Source organism: Mus caroli, unplaced genomic scaffold (assembly GCF_978045245.1).
Source record: "Mus caroli unplaced genomic scaffold, Mus_caroli_1 scaffold_7, whole genome shotgun sequence".
In the NCBI taxonomy this organism is placed as follows: Eukaryota; Metazoa; Chordata; class Mammalia; order Rodentia; family Muridae; genus Mus; species Mus caroli.
Window position 1 is genome coordinate 29,897,694 of NW_028227262.1, and position 18,289 is coordinate 29,915,982.

Sequence of the window (18,289 nt, forward strand, 5' to 3'; positions counted from 1 at the left end):
CAAACACAAACCTACCTGGTTTTAGCCCTTGCTCCGATGCAATTTGCAGTAAAAGAATGACTCATGGCTGTGGTATCGAGACCCTAAGCATGGCTACCTTCTCACCACAGAGACCTAGAGTGTCTCCTCGGCTACCCATTTTTCACTAGCTCATGCCAGCCATGCCAAGACCTGACACTTAAATGCTCCTGGTGACCCTGTGGCCCTCTCTAGGGGACTTGCCTACTGACTCTGATCTAGAGGGAGGTGGGGGAGCTGTTTCTGCTCTGCTTGGATGGGACAACTGTTTTTCCGGGCACCTAGGGATTTACTGCTGGGGGCAGTTCAAGAGGAAGGGAAGAGGCGCCTTTCGGTGCAGACTGGGAAGTGTTCTGTCTCCTTCCATGGTCAGGGCGTGGGGTTCAGTCTGCAATAGAGCAAAGGAAAAAAAAAAACTCCTATCTTATCCCTCCCATGGCCCAGAAAGGCATCTTGCCTTTTGCCAAGGTGAGACCACAGGAGAGCAGGAGATGGAGTCGTATATAAGCTCCTGGTTAGCTGCCTGGAGGTTGAGGGTGGTGGTGGGTTGTTCTTATCTTCCAACACAAGAAAATGGCCTGTTGTTTATACATGAATCTCACTGACAGCATTGGAAAAGAATCAAACTCATTATCCCCTTTCAAGACAGAAATTTGGCTATCCTAGCTGTGTTTGCTGGGTGCACAATATCTGGCAACCTCATATTTTTAAATCTTTGTTTTCCACGTCAAAAAAATAAAGATAACATCAGCTCATAGGTGGCTGTCACTGTAGAATGAACGGGAATGTCCAAGTGGAGTATTAGGCACAGGACTAGTATACAGTCAGTGCTCAGTATTAGGCACAGGACTAGTATACAGTCAGCGCTCAGTAGCAGTGCTGACTGCAGTGACTACTTTGACTTTTAAAGATGAGTAACTTGAGCCAAGACGTGTCACTTTTCTGGCAGTCAGCAGACTTGGGCCTGAAGTCTTAGTTTGGATCCTGTTTTCTTATCACTGGCTGCTAGCTCTGCATTGAATAAGTCTGGTTGTAGTGTAGCCCGGAGCTCTAAACCAATATATGTATGGAACTTAAATTCCATTTTCTTCCCTCAGATGCTAGGGACCAAATCTTAGCATGTAGGAATACAGTATGGAAAATGTGAACCAGACTCTGCGGGCTCCATTTTCATCCTAGAGCCATCGCTCTCCCTGTCTCCCACAAGTGTGGCCAACCCGCTGGTGTCGAGTCAGAGATGTTAAAGGAGCAGCTGCTGATGCCGGCCAGAGATCATTTTGAAATGACACCTTGGTCTCATTTAGATCAAATAGTTACATAGATGTGCATAATCCAATGTTTTGATGCTAACTGGTCTTCAGAACATTTGATTGACATGGGACAGGAATATAAACACTCTTTAGCCTCTGAACCTGTGGTTCATTTGGTCTGTTCTGGGGCCTGCTAGCACCCGAGCATCCTCAAAGTTGCAACAAGCTCCGGGGCGTTCCAGAAACATTGATGGGCCCTTTGCCCAGCCAGCCAGATGTCTGTAAGCAGTGGTCCACCCCTTCTGGCTTTTGTCAAGGGCCAGTGACTCTGAATGCATTGCCTCTAACCTGTGCAGTGACAAACCAGGAAACAAGCTCCAGTGAGTTTAAGCCACACTGGTGATGGTTTAAAATTGGCATCTTGATTAATAAGGACAGAAGTGTAATTGTTAACCTCAAATATCCAGGGGGGGGGAAATCCCACTCATTCATCAGCTAGACGTGAGTTAGACCAACCTTTCAGAATAACCAGGAAGCCTTGGAGCCCATGAAAGCACTATCCCAAGGATGGCACAGTCTCCCCAAGCACTATCCCAAGGACGGCACAGTCTCCCCATACTGTGTCAGGGCCTGTGCTCTGCATATCTCATGTTAGTTGATTCAGTGTTCATGACAGCTTCATGAGCTAGAAGCTACTCATGTTTCCATTTCACAGACGAAAAGACTGAGGTTTAAATGAGGAAGCTGCATCCGTTCTAATAGAAAAGTTTAAAGGATGGAGGGCTGAGCCAGAACATCATCCATCCACAGCCTCTTCTTGTCACTCCACAGTTGCAGGAGGAAATGGGTAGGGGAGATCAGACACTACAAGAAGGAGAGGTGTTGCAGAGCAGTCTGCAAGCTTCTAGACACAGCCAGGGAATGGAAAGGGCTGGGAAATGCTGCCTGGCTGGCCCAGGAGCACTCGTTGTTCAGTGGGAGAATTGGAAACTTGGCAGAGCTCAATGGGCCCAGAGAGCAGAGGCATTTCAACTGCAGCTGGGAAGTATTCTGTGACTTAAGGGTTGGGGTGTGAACCTGACATCCATCAATTAAAAATTACAGCTCAATGAAGTAATTCATCCTCACAAACTATGTCCTTTTGTCAGCAAGGCGAGGCTAAAGTGTGCCCACTGTGTTCTGAGCAGAGCAGGGATGGCATCCCGTAGAGTTTCTATTGTAAATGCACAAACTTCCATATTTTGGTTACCTGAGGGTTCCTTTATCTGCAACCCTCACATATCCAGAAGGCCTTTGTTCCGACAAGGCCACCTAGAACAGACTGTGTGAAGGACACACAGCTCTTGGACTCTTTTCACAAATCTTCCTTGTTATGTAGTGATCCTATATCTACCCTATGCAAGGCACAGGTCTGGCAGCAGGGTAGGTAACAATTGGATTGGATTTACTTTCTCCTCCAGAAATCCCAGTCTCCAGCCCATTAGAAGCCAAACAGTAACTGTGAGACTTTTGAAATTACATTTGAGTCTATGGGTGAGGGAGTAGAAGTATGGACTCTGAAATCTGGGCCTTTGGATGTGCCTGTACCTAGAATCTCTTAGCTGGGCATCATTTTTCACATCAGGAGGCAGGCATGTCTCTTGCCTGTAAAAGCAGAGTCTCTGATGGGTGGGAGAGTCAGCCTGGAAGTATACCTGGACTATGATGTTAAAATAGAAGGTCCAGACTGAGGACTCCCCTACATGCCATGGTGGGAGCAGAAGAGGTGACTACAGAGTTGGTCCTCATCCTTCACTGGTTGCACTCTGTCAAGTCACACTGGACAGTGCACCGGTGAATGCTGATCAACGATACAAAGTACAGAGTTAGGACTCCTCCTAGTAAGTATCTAGTCGCATTTGGCAACCAGTTAAAACATAGCCCTATAGCCCTATGTGTGTTTCTGCGCACAAGTTATTTAGTAACTGTCACCCATTTGAGACTCGCAGCTACCAGCACTGTAACTCATGCCGGTGTGATCCCCATCTGACACACATTTTCTCCGTAAGCCCCAAAATACAACAACAACAAAATGCCAGTAAATAGACTGACCCTAAATAAAGACATTTGCTAAGTTATGAGAACTGACTTAAGGAGAGCCTCTCACCTTGTCTGACCTTAGCAGGAAGCATGGAACATGTTTTTATTTTGCCATTACATGCATATTCATACATGAGAGTGCCATGAATATTGATTTGGGGGTTTCAAACAAATTTTAGCAAACCCAGTAATAGCAGAGTTCTTATTTGTCTCTTCACTATTGATTTTCAAAGGGCCTAATATCCCATGGTCAGCATGATTAGTCCAACCCATATCCTATTGCCTGCCTTACATGGTAAGCACCGACGACTACCCCTCCTCCCATATTTTATCTTGGCCATTTTGCTAGCAACAGATGCACTCCTACCTTGTGACAAATCCCATAGTAGTGACTGGCTGTCTTGCTGGCTCTGGCCCCTGGGCTGGGCATAGCCAATCAGGCTGGGGTTGCATGTCTTCATTAGCTCAGTCTCAAGGACAGGCACGTGGCAGGCATGCAGAGGAAAGGGAACCAGGGGCTGTCACTCAGTGTCTCACCAACACGTGCAGCCTGAGGTTCCGTGCAGCCCATGTGACTTCGTCCCTGCCCATGGTACTATCAAAGCACCATGTTACCTTGCTGCCCAGGCCATATCTTCAGCCCTTCCCCCACAGCATGTCCTTCCTCTACAGGAGCAGAAGCAGGAAAGTCCCATAGAAGCCTGGAGGTGTCCCTTCCCCTTTATTCCAGTTGAGGTTTCCCATGCGTCTGCAAACATGAACAGTCAGCTTCCCCGCCTAACGGCAGCCCAGTCCAGCCTGTTCTTCCAGCTCTGTAAGAAGGATGGTGGGTGTCTTATAACCAGAGCTTGAACTCTGAGAAATTATCCAGAAGAGCTAAAGGACTTAGCAACTTTATGCCTTTGAAACTCACTCAAACCCACTCCAGAGGAAAGGGGCAAGAAAGCGTGTGGGTGTAGGCAGAAAGCTTGCAGGAGACGAGACGTTCCTCCAGGTACATTTTATGGATTTTATTTGCATAGGTAGAAAGGTGCACTGTGAATCTACTGTCTCTAGAGTGTAAGGTCACAGTGGGGGAGGCTTCACCATATGGAAGGTAAGGAGGCAAGGCAAACGGGGGCTGGCATCTTCCCATGTCCACCCCGGTAACGAAAGCAGATAAGAAAAGCCAAGCCAGTTCCTACCTTCACTGTGATCTGTCAATCCAGGGCCTCTTCCCTAGTAGCCAACTTCCTGGAAAGGAAATAAAAGTACCCACTGGCTGGCAGCAAGCCCACAAAATAGCAAGTTCAATCCGATTATAATTGGATTCAATCAGATTTGAGAAGAAAATTCAATCCAAACCAAAGCACCGTTAAGGAGATAGTTGAAGAAGACTCATTAACTTGAGAGCCCCCGGTTCTCGAAATTAAAACATTCCCTGGGCTCCTCCCAGGTCTCAGCCCCATTTCACCACAGTGCTAAATCCTGAGCTCTGCCAAACTCCATAGGCAAAATGCAACTACTAGGCAGGTGGTATCTGGTAACAGAGCCTCCCACATAGGACACTGGGCTCAAATGAACCTTCCAACCCTGCAAAGGTTCCTTTCCTCTATGGTACTGCACTTGTGCATGAAGCTCTGTTGAGTCGGTTTCCATAGCCTGTTGTCCTGAATCAGGTTCTAACTGAGAAGAAACACAGGAGCCAAGACACCAGAGAATTCACATGTACACCCCACCCATCTACCCCACCCCACCCTACCAAGGACCCCATTTTTGATAGATAGATCAAACAAACAAAACAAAACAAAACAAGTCAAAATCTCTTTCCACCCACGGGAAGAAGGGGCTGGTTTCTGCCAGGGCAGAGAAGGGAACTTCCTCTGTTTCCTTCTTCTAGCAAGTCCTTGAAAAACCGCAATGTCTGCTGATTATTTCCTTAAACTGCCACATTAGCTTTGACATTATCGTCGTCTCTACATATTTTTCTACCCTGGGTAGGCAGGCAAAAGGCAGGCCCCAGGGCATTTTCTTGTGTTTGGAATCCTTATGGGGAATCCATGTGGTTGAACTCCCTCCAGGCATGCTAAGAACAGTAGAAGGAACTGTAGCCCTGAGAACTGAGATTGAGGGGCTCAAACCTCCTGGGCCCCTAGACAATGGGAGGTAAATATTCACCATCCTCCGTTGGTGGGGAAATGCCCTGGTCAATCAGTCACATTGGCTGGTTTTCATGGTGTAAATATTCCAAACATAGCTGTTACCATACTATCAAGGAGACTTCGCTGAAGCCAGAGTTGGGAAAAGAAGGCATTACTTATTGGTTCTGAGACCCAGTATAAGTTAAGTGGGCTCTATCATCACTGGGTCTGAATCATCAGTGTCATTTGAAGATAAGTTGTCACTTCTTTTAAAAGGTGTCACCTAATCCTGGGTGCCACACGTTTGCTGGCTGTTGTAGAGAACCATTAGAGTGAGTGTCTAGAAGGGGTTCTCTATCCTTGAAGAACAGCTGTTACTCACAGACAAAGCCTGTTATGACCCAGAAAGTAAATGAACAGCCTTCACTCCCTTAGAGTTTCCTGGCCTGTGTCCAGCGTAGGCTCTTAGGGCTCCCCCTTCTTCTGGAAGTGAACACAGAACTGGGGGGTAGAGATAGCAGTCTGTAGAAAGGGCTTGATCTGGAGAGCGATTTCTACGCAAAGCATTAATCCCTGCCTTGTCTTCCCTTCTCTCCATCCTCCCTCCCGGCTAACCCTTCTGTGCCACCCTGCCCCCTCCCTTTCCTCTCACACCAGGGAGTTTTCCAAAGAGAGGGAGAAAGCCAAAGCCCGAGGAGATTTCCAGAAGCTTCGAGAGAAACAGCAGCTAGAAGAAGATCTCAAAGGCTACCTGGACTGGATCACCCAGGCAGAAGACATTGACCCTGAGAACGAGGACGAGGGCATGGATGAAGACAAGCCTCGAAACAGTGAGCAGCCATCTTCCCTTTGGCTAGGGTCTGGGACGGGAAGACCAGAGAGCCAGGCGACAGTGTTTCACACCAACCTTTCTTCTGGTTAATGTTCCCAAGAGGAGCATCCTTCTCCATGGTGGCTATCAGTTGCTGTTCATAGGAACTAGTCAGATGGGAAATCATTGCCACTGCTATAGAAAGACTCATACCCCAATTAGAAACTTTGCTCTGAAAACACAGTTGTGTTTGTGCTGAGGCGAGTGAAGTATGCCTCTCCTATGGGCTCTTAAGGTGTGGCCAAGCATCCTGTCCCTGTTCCTTGGGATCAGTTTACACTAGTCAGCCTCTAGGAAGGATGTGTACCTGAGTAGGATTCTTTCCACACTGGCAGGGGTCTTCCAGGTTCCCCCCACCCCTCAAATTTTCTAGGGCAAGAGAGTCAACATTTCTCACTGAGTAGGTGACTTGACTTATCGTCTAAGACAGTGCTTCTGGGAATGTCAGAGGAAATGCAGACGAATGCCACTGGATCCATTTATTATAGATTATAGACATAGAGCCATATCCCTTCCTCTGGGTTTTCAGAAGGCAGATGGCCAGAAAGCATACAGCCAGGCTACAAATGGGAATAGCAGGTGACTGTAAACGTTTTAAGATAACAAGTCATGGAAAGTCAAACTTCATTCTGATTGTCCCAGTAGTTTTTCAAAGTGGGATCCCTGGACCAGTGGTAGTAGCTCCAACTTGGTAGAAACTCAAACTCTTGGGCTCTGGCCTAACCCCACTGACTTAGGAGCCCGAGGACGAGTTGACCAGAGACGGTGATGCATGGGAGTCTCAGAACCTTTGGATTACCTCTAACTGCTGCTCCTCTTTCCTATGACCCTGATCTTCAATACTCTTCCTAGTCTGTGCTCGGCATCTGTCTTGCAGTTTGCTTGTTTGAGTAGTTGCTTTTCTGTCCTTTCAAGCAGCATGCTTTGAAAACAAATCTTGAATATTGGGCACCTCGCACACGGAGCCATGTGGGTCAGGTAACAAGACAGAATCTGCCTCTGAGTAGGGAGGAACTTGGGAAGAGAGTCTGCCAGGAGAAGAAGATCGGGTGGAGGAAGAAGACAGCCAAAGGTCCTAGCAGACTCTGCTCTCTTGCTCCAAAGACTGGTGCAATAAATCTATCAACTGCTCCCTTCCTGATAACGCTGATCAAGGTACAAAGAAAAAAATTAAAACACATAGACAGCAAGGGACTGGTAACAACAAAATTTAATAACCCAAGGAAGCCTTCATGCTCCACTAAGTAGTTTTGCAAGCTGGAAGCTGGGACCGTTGATAGATTATTACAATGAACTATGATAGCACTGAGGGGTTTTCTAGGAAGACACATGGCAGCCTCCATTGTATTGTTAATGGAACTGCATGATAGTTGATTAGTTTGTGGGATGGGGTGGAGTACTAAAGAAGGTAGTTGGCCTGTGAGTCACAGAGGAGCTTATAGAGGGTTTGACGTCCTGGCTCAGGATTAATCGTGATAAACATTTTATTGGTATGTCACGTAGAAATGGGCAATAGGCACTACTTGCTTCACAGCCAGTTGCCATTCGCAGGGATGCATGGCTATGTTGTTCCCTGTTAAATTGAGAGCTTCTGGGGAATGCAGGCTACTTCTCCATCTCACCCATTATAGGAGTGGATTCCAAGGAAAGCTCCCAGCAGGGTGTGTACCTTGCTGTTGGGGCAGATTGCACTAACAGGATCGTTCAGTACCCCCTCATGGCCAAGGTTTGCTGAAGCCGAAACCTTGAGCGTTAGATTCCAGAGACTTCCATCTCCCCTGCACTGCTTCATTATGTCTGGGGGAACATTTGGAGATTGCTTCTTGTCCCTGGTCAGCCCCGTCGTAGGAAGACTGTCATAGGATTCTAGATCCTATGTAAATGGAAATGTTGGAGGGACTGAACCGGGGAGGGGCCAAATAACAAAGATCCAAAGGAGCCAGAAAGGAAAAGTAAAGAGTTTCCATGTGAAAAGAGGAAATACGGAACTCAAGGACAAAGGTGGAGTGAACTCACAGATTCCCAATAAGCCTGGAGTAAAGTGATTCATTATTGACCTCAAGGAAGGCCTTACAGAGAGTAGACCTCTAGTCCACTGTCTGGATGGATGATGAGATGAGCTGGGCTCTAGGTTTATATACAGTTTACTATTTATATATAATTTACTTGCCGGAAAGGTAATCCTGTGGCTTGGCAACTATATTCTCTTTAGGATTTACTTCTTCATTTGGCCTTTGAAACACATGCAAGAGGAGGAAGACTTGTGTTTGATTAGTGTATCTCTAGCTTTTGAAAGGTCTAAAGACTATACTGTGGAATTTTTCCAGTTTTTTTCAGGGCAGAAACAAAGAGGTGTGTGTGTGTGTGTGTGTGTGTGTGTGTGTGTGTGTGTGTGTGTTTGTGTATGTGTGTGTGTGTGTGTGTGTGTGTGTGTAAAAGAAACTGTGTATGTGTGCATGTGAATGAAAAAGTGTATGGATGCACGCACACACTTTTACATGCATATGGAGGACGGGCGGGGTCAATCTTGGATATCGTCCCTAAGGACCTATCTACCTTGTCTTTTAAACAGGGTCTTTCACTGGGACCTGGGGTTGCTTGATCGGGCTGGTTAGCCAGAGAGCTGTAAGGATCTGCCTACCTCCACTTCCTCATCACTGGGATTACAAGTGCTTGCTGCACAAGCTCTTTACCAACTGAGCTGATGTCCCAGCCAGCATCCTTTTCAGTAGAGATCATGAACCACTAGTGTGAGTCACTTGGAGGCAATGCTGGCTGCACTGTGGGGACAACTTTAGTGATACATCATTCAGCAGTAGCTGAACAAACCTAAGTGGATCCATCAGTCAGCTTTCCTAAGAGGAGACACAAAGCCACTGAGAGGGAGAAGAAGTAGAGGTTGGAAGATGTCAGGGAGAAAGCATTTAGTTGGAAGATCTTCCCTTAAAAGAATAGAGAAAATTAAGTAAACACTGTATAAACAGTTAATCCTAAATCACCAGACTGCACTTATTCTTACCAGCCATCCAGCCAACCATAAATGGAAGGTCTATTCTCCCAAGAACCTTTCTTGGCACTGCTGAAATAACAATGAACAAAATTGTTAAAACTCCATGCCTTTGTAGAATTTCTATTGTAATGAAGGGGGGGAGAATAGATTAAATATCAGAGTGGTAAACATTGAGAGGTGGTGGTGGAAGAGGTGGCCATGCATGCTCTACTGAGAATGTAGTAACTAAATAAAGATGTTGCTTAGTCAGGATTTGTATCACAAACATCATGACCAAGAAGCAAGTTGGGGAGGAAAGGGTTTGTTCAGCTTACACTTTCACATTGCTGTTCATCACCAAGGAAGTCAGGACTGGAACTCAATCAAGTCAGGAAGCAGGAGCTGATGCAGAGGCTATGGAGGGATGTTACTTACTGGCTTGCCTCCCCTGGCTTGTTCAGCTTGCTTTCTTATAGAACCCAAGACGACCAGCCCAGGGATGACACCACACACAATGGGCCCTTCCACTCTTGATCACTAATTGAGAATGCCTTACAGCTGGATATCATGGAGGCATTTCTTCACCTGAAGCTCCTTTCTCTGTGATAACTCCAGCTTGTGCCAAGTCAACCAACCAGTACAATTGACCCCTTGTCAACTTGACACACAAACACATCACTATCAAGCCTCAACTCTTACTTTCTTATTTACCCCCAAGATCTAAATAACTTTAAAAGTTCCACAGTCTTTACAAATTCTTACATATTAAAATTTCAATCCCTTTAAGATATCCAATCTTTTTTAAAATTCAAAGCCTTTTTACAATTCAAAATCTCTTAACTATGGGCTCCACTAAAATACTTTCTTCCTTCAAGAGGGAAAAATATCAGCACATAGTCACAATCAAAAGCAAAAGCAAACTCTAAATATTTAATGTCTGATCCACTCACAATCTTCTGAGTTCCTTCAAGGACTTGAGTCACTTCTCCAGCTCTGCCCTTTGGAGCACACACCTTGTCTTCTAGGCCCAAGATGTCTGTATTCCACTGCTTCTGCTGCTGTTCTTGGTGGTCATCTCATGGTAATGGCATCTCCAAAACACTGCTGTCTTCCCCTGTAACTAGGCTTCACCTAGGCTCTCATAGGTTCTCTGCATGGTGCCAAGCCTCAACTCCTTTGTCTGACCCCTTCCTTCAGTCCTGGCACATCCATTGCAACTGAGGCTGCACCTTCACCAATGGCTTTCAATGGTCTCTCACAGTGCTGAGCCTCAGCTGCTCTTCATGACCCCCTTCATGCCTTCAAAACCAGTACCACCTGGGTGACTCTTACACATTACCAAGTCCAGCTGCAGCACAAGTTACAACCTTGGCTATCTCTGGAATACATCCTCTTTGTGCTCTCAGTAAACACTTCCCAGAAGATTTCCTCAATGTTGCTGGTTTCTTCTTAGTCACTGCTAATCTCTTAGTTTCAGCTAACCAGCATCAATAGTCCCAGTAATGCAAAGATTTCACTTTAGTAGTTCCGGTATCTTGTTAATCACAGCTGATTCTTCAGCCCCAGCTATACAAAACCACAGAATCTTCATAATCAAAACAGCAAGGCCCTGATAAGAGTATTTAACCTTCCCTCTGAAGTTTCACAAGCCAGTCCTCATCATTTGCACTGTTCTCAATATTATCTTCCAAGCTCTTACAGAACATTCCACAGATCTCTTAACACCCAGTGGCTCTTCTAGCCAAACTTCCAAATTCCTTCCACAGTCCTCCCCAAAACATGATCAGGTTGTCATAGGAATACCCCACTCCTGGTACCAATTTGTCTTAGTCAGAGTTTTTATTCCTGCACAAATTTGACCAAGAAGCAAATTGTGGAGGAAAGAGTTTATTCAGCTTACATTTCCACATTGCTGTTCATCATTAAAGGAAGTCAGGACTGGAATTCAAGCAAGCCAGTAAGTAACATCCCTCCATGGCCTCTGCATCAGCTCCTGCTTCCTGACCTGCTTGAATTCCCCCGACTAAGACAGATGTGAAGGTAAAAAGGAAGCGCACAGCTATTTGGGAAGGGATCCTTCCAGGAGATGGGAGGGTGATGGAAAAGAAAGGAACATGACTGCTGCATCCAAGAATAGAAAGGAGGCCTGGGCAGGTGGCTCTCAGGGACAGAGGTGAGGCAGGAAGTGGTAGAGAGGATGCCAAGGGAATCTGAGAGAAGACCATGTGATTTATTGACATGAGATCCTGGATCTGAGCTGGAAGGAAGCCAAACAGCCACTGGAGTGTTTGAGAAGAGAAGTGATGAGTCTGTGGCCACTGTATGAAAAATGGAATGGAGGCTACCATGGCAGCAGCTAGCCAAGAGGGGACTCCCAGGAGATGATGGTGTCTTATCATGGCAATGATGGAGAAATAAGGTCAGAATTCAAGGTGGCGTCATTGCTGACTGATAAAATATGGGACACGAGAGAGAAACGCTGAAGCTATCCAAAGTTAGTATAAGAATGGAATTGCCATTTACTGACATAAGGAAAACAACCACATAGGGCAAGGATATATATAAAATAAAATACAACTCAGATCTTGAGATTTAAAATGCCTTTGGAACGTGCAAAGAGAAGTGTTGAGTAGGTGCCTGGCAATCACAAAGTTCAAGAGAAAGCTTTGACACTAAGCTGTAATTTGGGGGGAAAGGGGGTCATCAGCACAGAGGGGGCACTGGAACACATCTGTCTGAGTGAAATCACCAGGGAAAGAGTGATTAGAGATAAGGTAAAGCCAACAACTGAGACAAAGGCTTGCAAACTGATTGATAAGAAAAGAGCCAGCCACAACAATTTGCAGTGTGAGACCAGAGGACTAGAGGGAAAACAGAGGAAGATTGACAGTGCTGCAGAAAGACCAGTAGGGTGAGGACTGGAAACATTGGCAGGAGATGTTGGCCAAAGCCAACAGAGGGCTTTTCCTTCCCATTCTTCAGCTCTTGGGTTCTTAGTCTTTCTGTGATGGCCTCCAGCATGATCCTCTTTAGCTGGCATGGTTTAGCTGCCAGAGATCTAAGGACTCGGACCTTCATGATACCATAGAGGAGGGAGAACAAGATGCACATGATCAATCCAGTGCACCTCCGGCCCAAACAACACCCTAGCTGGATCCCAGTCCCTGTGTCCCATCCGTAGCCACGTTGGCACTAGACCTTGCCATAGCAACTGCTCACAGATAGCCTTGACCAAGGATGCATGACAGATACTCAAAAGCCATCCTAAGATCACACAGGGAAAAAAAAGTAAGAGGCATGTGAGGCAGCTCTCTTGGTCTCCAAGTTCCTCTAAGGCAACAATGAGATCTCACCATCCCACTGGCTGCTTCTAACCTTCCTCTAGGCTTCAGTGAGCACTCCTCTCCAAGGTATCCATCAAAGACTATTGCTGATGCACAGAGCACATTACCATTGGTGTGGATGCCCTGCTCTAAGGACACAGTCCATTTTCCAGGTTCAATCACTATTTTGATAGAAGGCATTAGAAGGGAAACTGGGTATAAAACGATGGGGAGCCGGGAATGTGGCTCAGCAGGTGAAGGCACTTGCTGTGCATGCCTGCCAGTCAGGGTTCTATCTCTGGAACCCACATAATGGTTTGGAAGGAAAAACCAACTCCCCGGAGTTGTCCCCTGACCTCCACACACCTCCTGCGTCACATGCACCCCCTCCCACATTACCTACGAATAAACACAATTTTTAAAAAGACCGATGGGAATATCTTCTCTTTAGAACAAAAACTATAATCTGTTAAGTATCTACTCATATTGGAATTTCTTTCTCAGTTATTAAGACAACTTAAGTACAGACCCAGCCTTCTGAAACTAACTGTAAGATCCGTATTCATTTGGACAAGCAGATAAAGATGGACATACGGTAAAGCCCAACATGGGGCTTCTACACAGATAGAGAAGATTAAATATTTGTACAAGTGATAGTTGATGATGTGACTCTGTAGAGTCACTTTGCAATCATCATTAACCAACAGGAACCACATGCCTGCTGTGTGCCCTGCAGGAGTCAGAATAATGCATTATTGAAGTACAGAAATTTGAGGGCCTAGAAGAGCTGCAGGTTGCCCACAAAGAGCCCCATGTGGCTTGCAAGCATAATCTGAATATCATTGGTTTACATTAGATATGTGTCAAGGACATGTCTATAATTATTTGATCTTAAAATGTTTTTTAGAAAAAAAATCAGTATAGTCAGCATTTCCCTGGATCTAGCTTATGATCAGGGGTCATCTCATGTCTCTACCACGACAGAGGTCCATGAAACATCCAGGTGGATCCAGTCCCTGTGTCCCACCCATAGCCGTGGTGGCACTAGACCTTGCCACAGCAACTGCTCATAGATAGCCTTGACCAAGGATGCAAAAGCCATGTGAGGCAGCTCTCTTGGTCCCCAAGTTCCTCTAGGGCAATAATGAGATCTCACCATCCCACTGGCTGCTTCTAACCTTCCTCTAGGCTTCAGTGAGCACTCCTCTCCAAGGTATCCATCAAAGACTATTGCTGATGCACAGAGCACATTACCATTGGTGTAGATGCCCTGCTCTAAGGACACATCAGGCTCAGATCTCAGGAGAGATTCTGTTTCCTCCATTGCTTAGTCTTGAAGTGAGGAGACATGTCAGCTTTGTCAGGCTGGTGGTAGAAGAAAAGCTTCTGTGGCCCTCCTCCATCCCTGGGTACACGTCGGCAGGTCCCACTCAGCTCACGGTATACATCTCAGGACCCACTCAGCTCATGGTACACATCAGCAGGTCCCACTCAGCTCACGGGCAACTCACAGGAGTCATGTGATGCAACTGTGATATCCCGCTACTGTGTTAACAGTCCTCTTACTCTCTCTCCCTCTCTCTCTCTCTCTCTCTCTCTATATATATATATATATATATATATATATATATATATATATATATATCACACTCACGCGCGCGCGCACGCACACACACACACACACATGCACATATGCACACATGCATGACAACACCAGACACAGGACAAAAAGAAATCCAGGGCCCATTTCTCATCCGAGTGTTCATTAGCATCTCCCAGTATTCATTAGTGTTCACTGAGGTCAACTGGCTGCAGATATGGTAGGAATCTTCTGTGTCCAGCAGAGGCAAAGGATGGAGAGGTTCTAGATGTGTAAGTCAGTTAGTGGCAGAGGATCCTTGCAGCCAGGGCCCCAGCTTACTCTGCCCTTCTGCATGTAATAGGAAGTTAGGCTCAGCTGCTGTCGATGAGGCAGAATGCCCGTGTTTCCCCCCAGGAAGACCCCAAGCTTTATTGCAACTGCAGCACTTTGTGTGGAGCCTGTGAGAGGTGTAGAGTCATTTTTATCTATGATTTCTACAGTCCTGTCAATTCAAGTTCTGTGAAGTCCTCTTCCATCGACAAGGAGCTGAGAATACAGCAATGCAGGAGTAACCCCTATCCTGGGGAGGTACTCTCAGACCCGACCCCGTCCCTGAAGAGAGCTTTGACAGTTGATATCTCCATCTTCATCTTCTAACAGGATTTTTAGAATTGTAGGCACCAACACTGTGTTAGAATAAGACTAGAGAGGCTGAGGGAACCAGAAACTTGTCCCCTCAGGCCCCACTCAATAATTAATCTGCAACTTGCCTCTCCCGTACTCCCTAAGTTGTCCAATGGGGGTCAGGGGGTGGGGGAGGGAAGATGGGCCATTACAAACAAACTAAACCTTCTAGCTCTGGTGATCTGCTCCAGTGCTCTTAGGAGATGTATATAATAAGTTTTAGCCTTAGATGTCTTGGTCAGATGGGAAGTGGTCATTCTACTCTATCAGACCCCTAAGGCAATCAAGAAAGTCTAGAATCGTGCCATTGCTAGGCTTCTGGGATTACATGGAGCCTCCCACATGACAGTTTGTAGCCCCCAAAGCCACTCTTCTTCCAAAAACCCAATGTGCAGCCTGACTTCTCTGCATGGAAAGCCTGGTCTGACATTTCACTTTAAACCTCCTCTCCCGCCATTCTTTCTCGGTAGCTCTCCCTTTTCCCTCTGTCTCAGGAGCACCACCAGCCAGCCAGCCAAGGACGGCAGTCCGCAAATGAGTAAGAGGCTAGTGGGGATAAATGGCCTGAGGCTTCTTTGGGTGCAGAACGCTAAAGGCGTTTAAGGCTAGAAAGGCTGATCTAGCTTCATTCAAAGGGTGCTCCTTAGCATAAATGCTCAGTCCATTCACTGGCTCGCAAAGGAGATTGATGGATGGAGTGAGGGTGAGATCTCCACTATACCTCCTGGATGGAGTGGAAAGCAACCATTGTGGTAATAAACGGAGAACAGCATCTAATTTGTAAATTCCTCTTTTCCGTAGCTAAATTTAATCTGATCAGTAAGACTGGAGGGAATTGTTGATAACCAAAAATTATTTTCCATGTCTTAATCTGGCCAGGAAACTTCACCCCTAATGGAAATGGCATATTGCTCTGGCAATCGTTTGGAAGGACATTTGTCACCGCTCTAACCCAATTGTTGCATATTGAAAAATGCACTTAGACTGTAATCTACTTAAAGCCAAAGTGGAGCTGAAGCCGCACATTGCCTTGTTCCTGGTTCATAGAATCTAAATCTCTTTCTAGTTAAAACACAGAAATCTGTGGTAGACGTCTTCCAAGATGTCAGCTTGACCTCACTGATTGGCTGGCAAAGCCAGATGGCCCACGGTGAGGCCCAGATGGTGGTCACAAATAGCTTTTTTGACATAAGAGAGATCAGGCTAAAAGAGCAGAACACCATCTCCAGTACAGCCATGGCTCAGCTTAAGGTAAACCAACCAACCAACCAACCAAGCATGGTGTAGTGGTACACATGAGAGACTGAGACAGGGGGATTGAGGATTTGAAGCTATAGACAGACCTTGTTTCAAAAGAAAACATATTCAGGAGGCCCAATGGAGTACAACAGCCTTCTTTTTCCTGTTATGTGTAAATCTTCACGTTAGCCAAGGTCTGAGACTTTTGGCATTCTTTTCACGAGGCCTTAAGCGTTCCCAGGGTGAGACCATGCCCTGGGTAAGTTAGCACACGAATATTTTCTGCTAAGAAGACAGCAGGGATGGATGCATTTGAAAAACCCCCAAAGGACCAGGCAGCTGCAGTCATTCTTAGGGATTACTCTGAGACATCTGCCATCATAACTAAGAACTCACATTCCTGCTGCTGTGAGACACAAGGATTCTTTACGTCATCCACTTGGTTTTTGCATTGCCCAGTAGAGTGTCCAGTGTTCACTGTTGTTGTTGTTGTTTAGTATTATGACTGACAGCCATGATTAATTAAACTCATCTCAATTGCCCTATCTTTAATCCTCAACAAACTCTCCCAGAGTGGTGGGATGATCTCACCATTTTCAGGAGGAAAGCTCAGGTTCCGATTATTTGCTTTAGAAGGGATTATAGCCTAACAGCAGGCAGACACCAGCTCTTCCCGAGGTGTGCATCCCTGGACCCTAACGTCCATTCTTCCTGCCAGATGAGACAGAGCAAGAGGCCCATGACAAGTCCCCGAGAGCAGGTCGGGAGCCCTGGTTTCTGGTCTTGACTTCAACACGAATCAGCTCAGTGTCCTCCGACAGCCCCTCACTCCCCTCTCTTGAGCCCCAGGTTCCTGCTCTGTAAAGTAATACGCAGGTCAACTCAATTTTTCTGTACATATTTGGGCTTTCCAACCCTCTTGATGGCCACTCTGGTGCTCTCCATCCCTTGAAGTCCCCTGTCCCAGAATGGATGTGTGGCTGACCTAGGGAGGAGACAGTGCTAATTTTGTAGAGAATCACTGTCCCCTTCCTGTCTAGGTGTCAGGCAAAGGGGAAAGTGCTGGCTACTAAGGAGCCTAGGGTGCTTCTTCCTAGCCTCAGCTGGGGTCTGTAGCTGTGTGACTTCCTTATGCTGGTCTGAGGCATGGTGGGCGCAACACTGTTGATAGCCCCGGTCATTATCATCTTTGCATGGCCAAGTATTTACTGTAACTGCGTTGCTTTCTTTCTGCCTCCTGGACGCTTCCGCTAATGGTTGTGCTTTTGGAAGTATCTCCTGCATTTCCTCCGTTGGTCAGTTCCCCCCGTGGCCCTCAGAAGCACAAGGCTGTGACAGTCCCACTCTTCAGTGAGGCTGCTGTGGCTTCCTATTCCAGCTGAGATGCCCACCTTTGTCCAGTCCGTCTCTCTGTGCCTGACCATTCCCAACCGTCCTGGTTTTCAGCTGCTTGTCATCAGAGTGATCACTCCCACAATGCAAGAGGCAAGAGCAACAGAGCTGACTGAATTTGCCCAAGGGGCCCCTGGTGCTCTTACACAGCTCACTAACCTCTGCAGGCCCACAGTCCACAGGACTGACCCTCCCCTCCCTTCCTTAAGGGGCCTTTCTAAGTCTCACCCACCGTGACCAGGACTCTGTCTTGTGGTGGTTTGGCCTGAAGAATTTTGGTCTCAGGTTCAGACCTCTGTTTCCCAAGTTCACAGTGCTCCTGACTTCCTGGCTTCCCCCTTGGCTCCTAGCTGCCAGCATGGAGGCTGTGACAGGGTCATCACATAAGGGGCTTCTTCTTCTTCAGTGACTGGGCCAGCTGTGGCACCCTTACCCTTTTCCTGGTCATAAGACACAGTTCAAGTATACACAGTGGCTTGGAGGAGTCTAGGCACAGGGACTACCTGGCTTCAAATTCCTCAGTCCTACTTAGCCACTTACTTTGAATAAGTGATTGAATCCCAAGCCTCGGTTTCCTCATCTACAAAATGGGCCGCTGTGATACCTTACTCATGGCTTTCTCAGTTCATAATGTGAAACATGAGAGAGAGGCTAGCACCCAGCAAATACTCAAAGGCTGAACTGTTAGGATTAAGACAGAAGCCACCACACTGCTGGGACAAAGCCTAAAACAGACATATGC

At 46.5% G+C, this 18,289-nt stretch overlaps 1 protein-coding gene across 15 annotated transcripts in view; it reads left to right on the plus strand.

The window, feature by feature from the left end:
• The window catches only part of Cacna1c (calcium voltage-gated channel subunit alpha1 C), a 623,917-nt gene that overhangs the window by 467,315 nt on the left and 138,313 nt on the right, over positions 1 to 18,289 (plus strand). For all 15 annotated transcript variants that reach the window (XM_085840086.1, XM_085840073.1, XM_085840074.1 and 12 more), the window contains exon 9: positions 6,125 to 6,297. In XM_085840086.1, the coding sequence (XP_085696212.1) occupies positions 6,125 to 6,297 (173 nt within the window). The remainder of the gene's footprint in view (positions 1 to 6,124; positions 6,298 to 18,289) is intronic.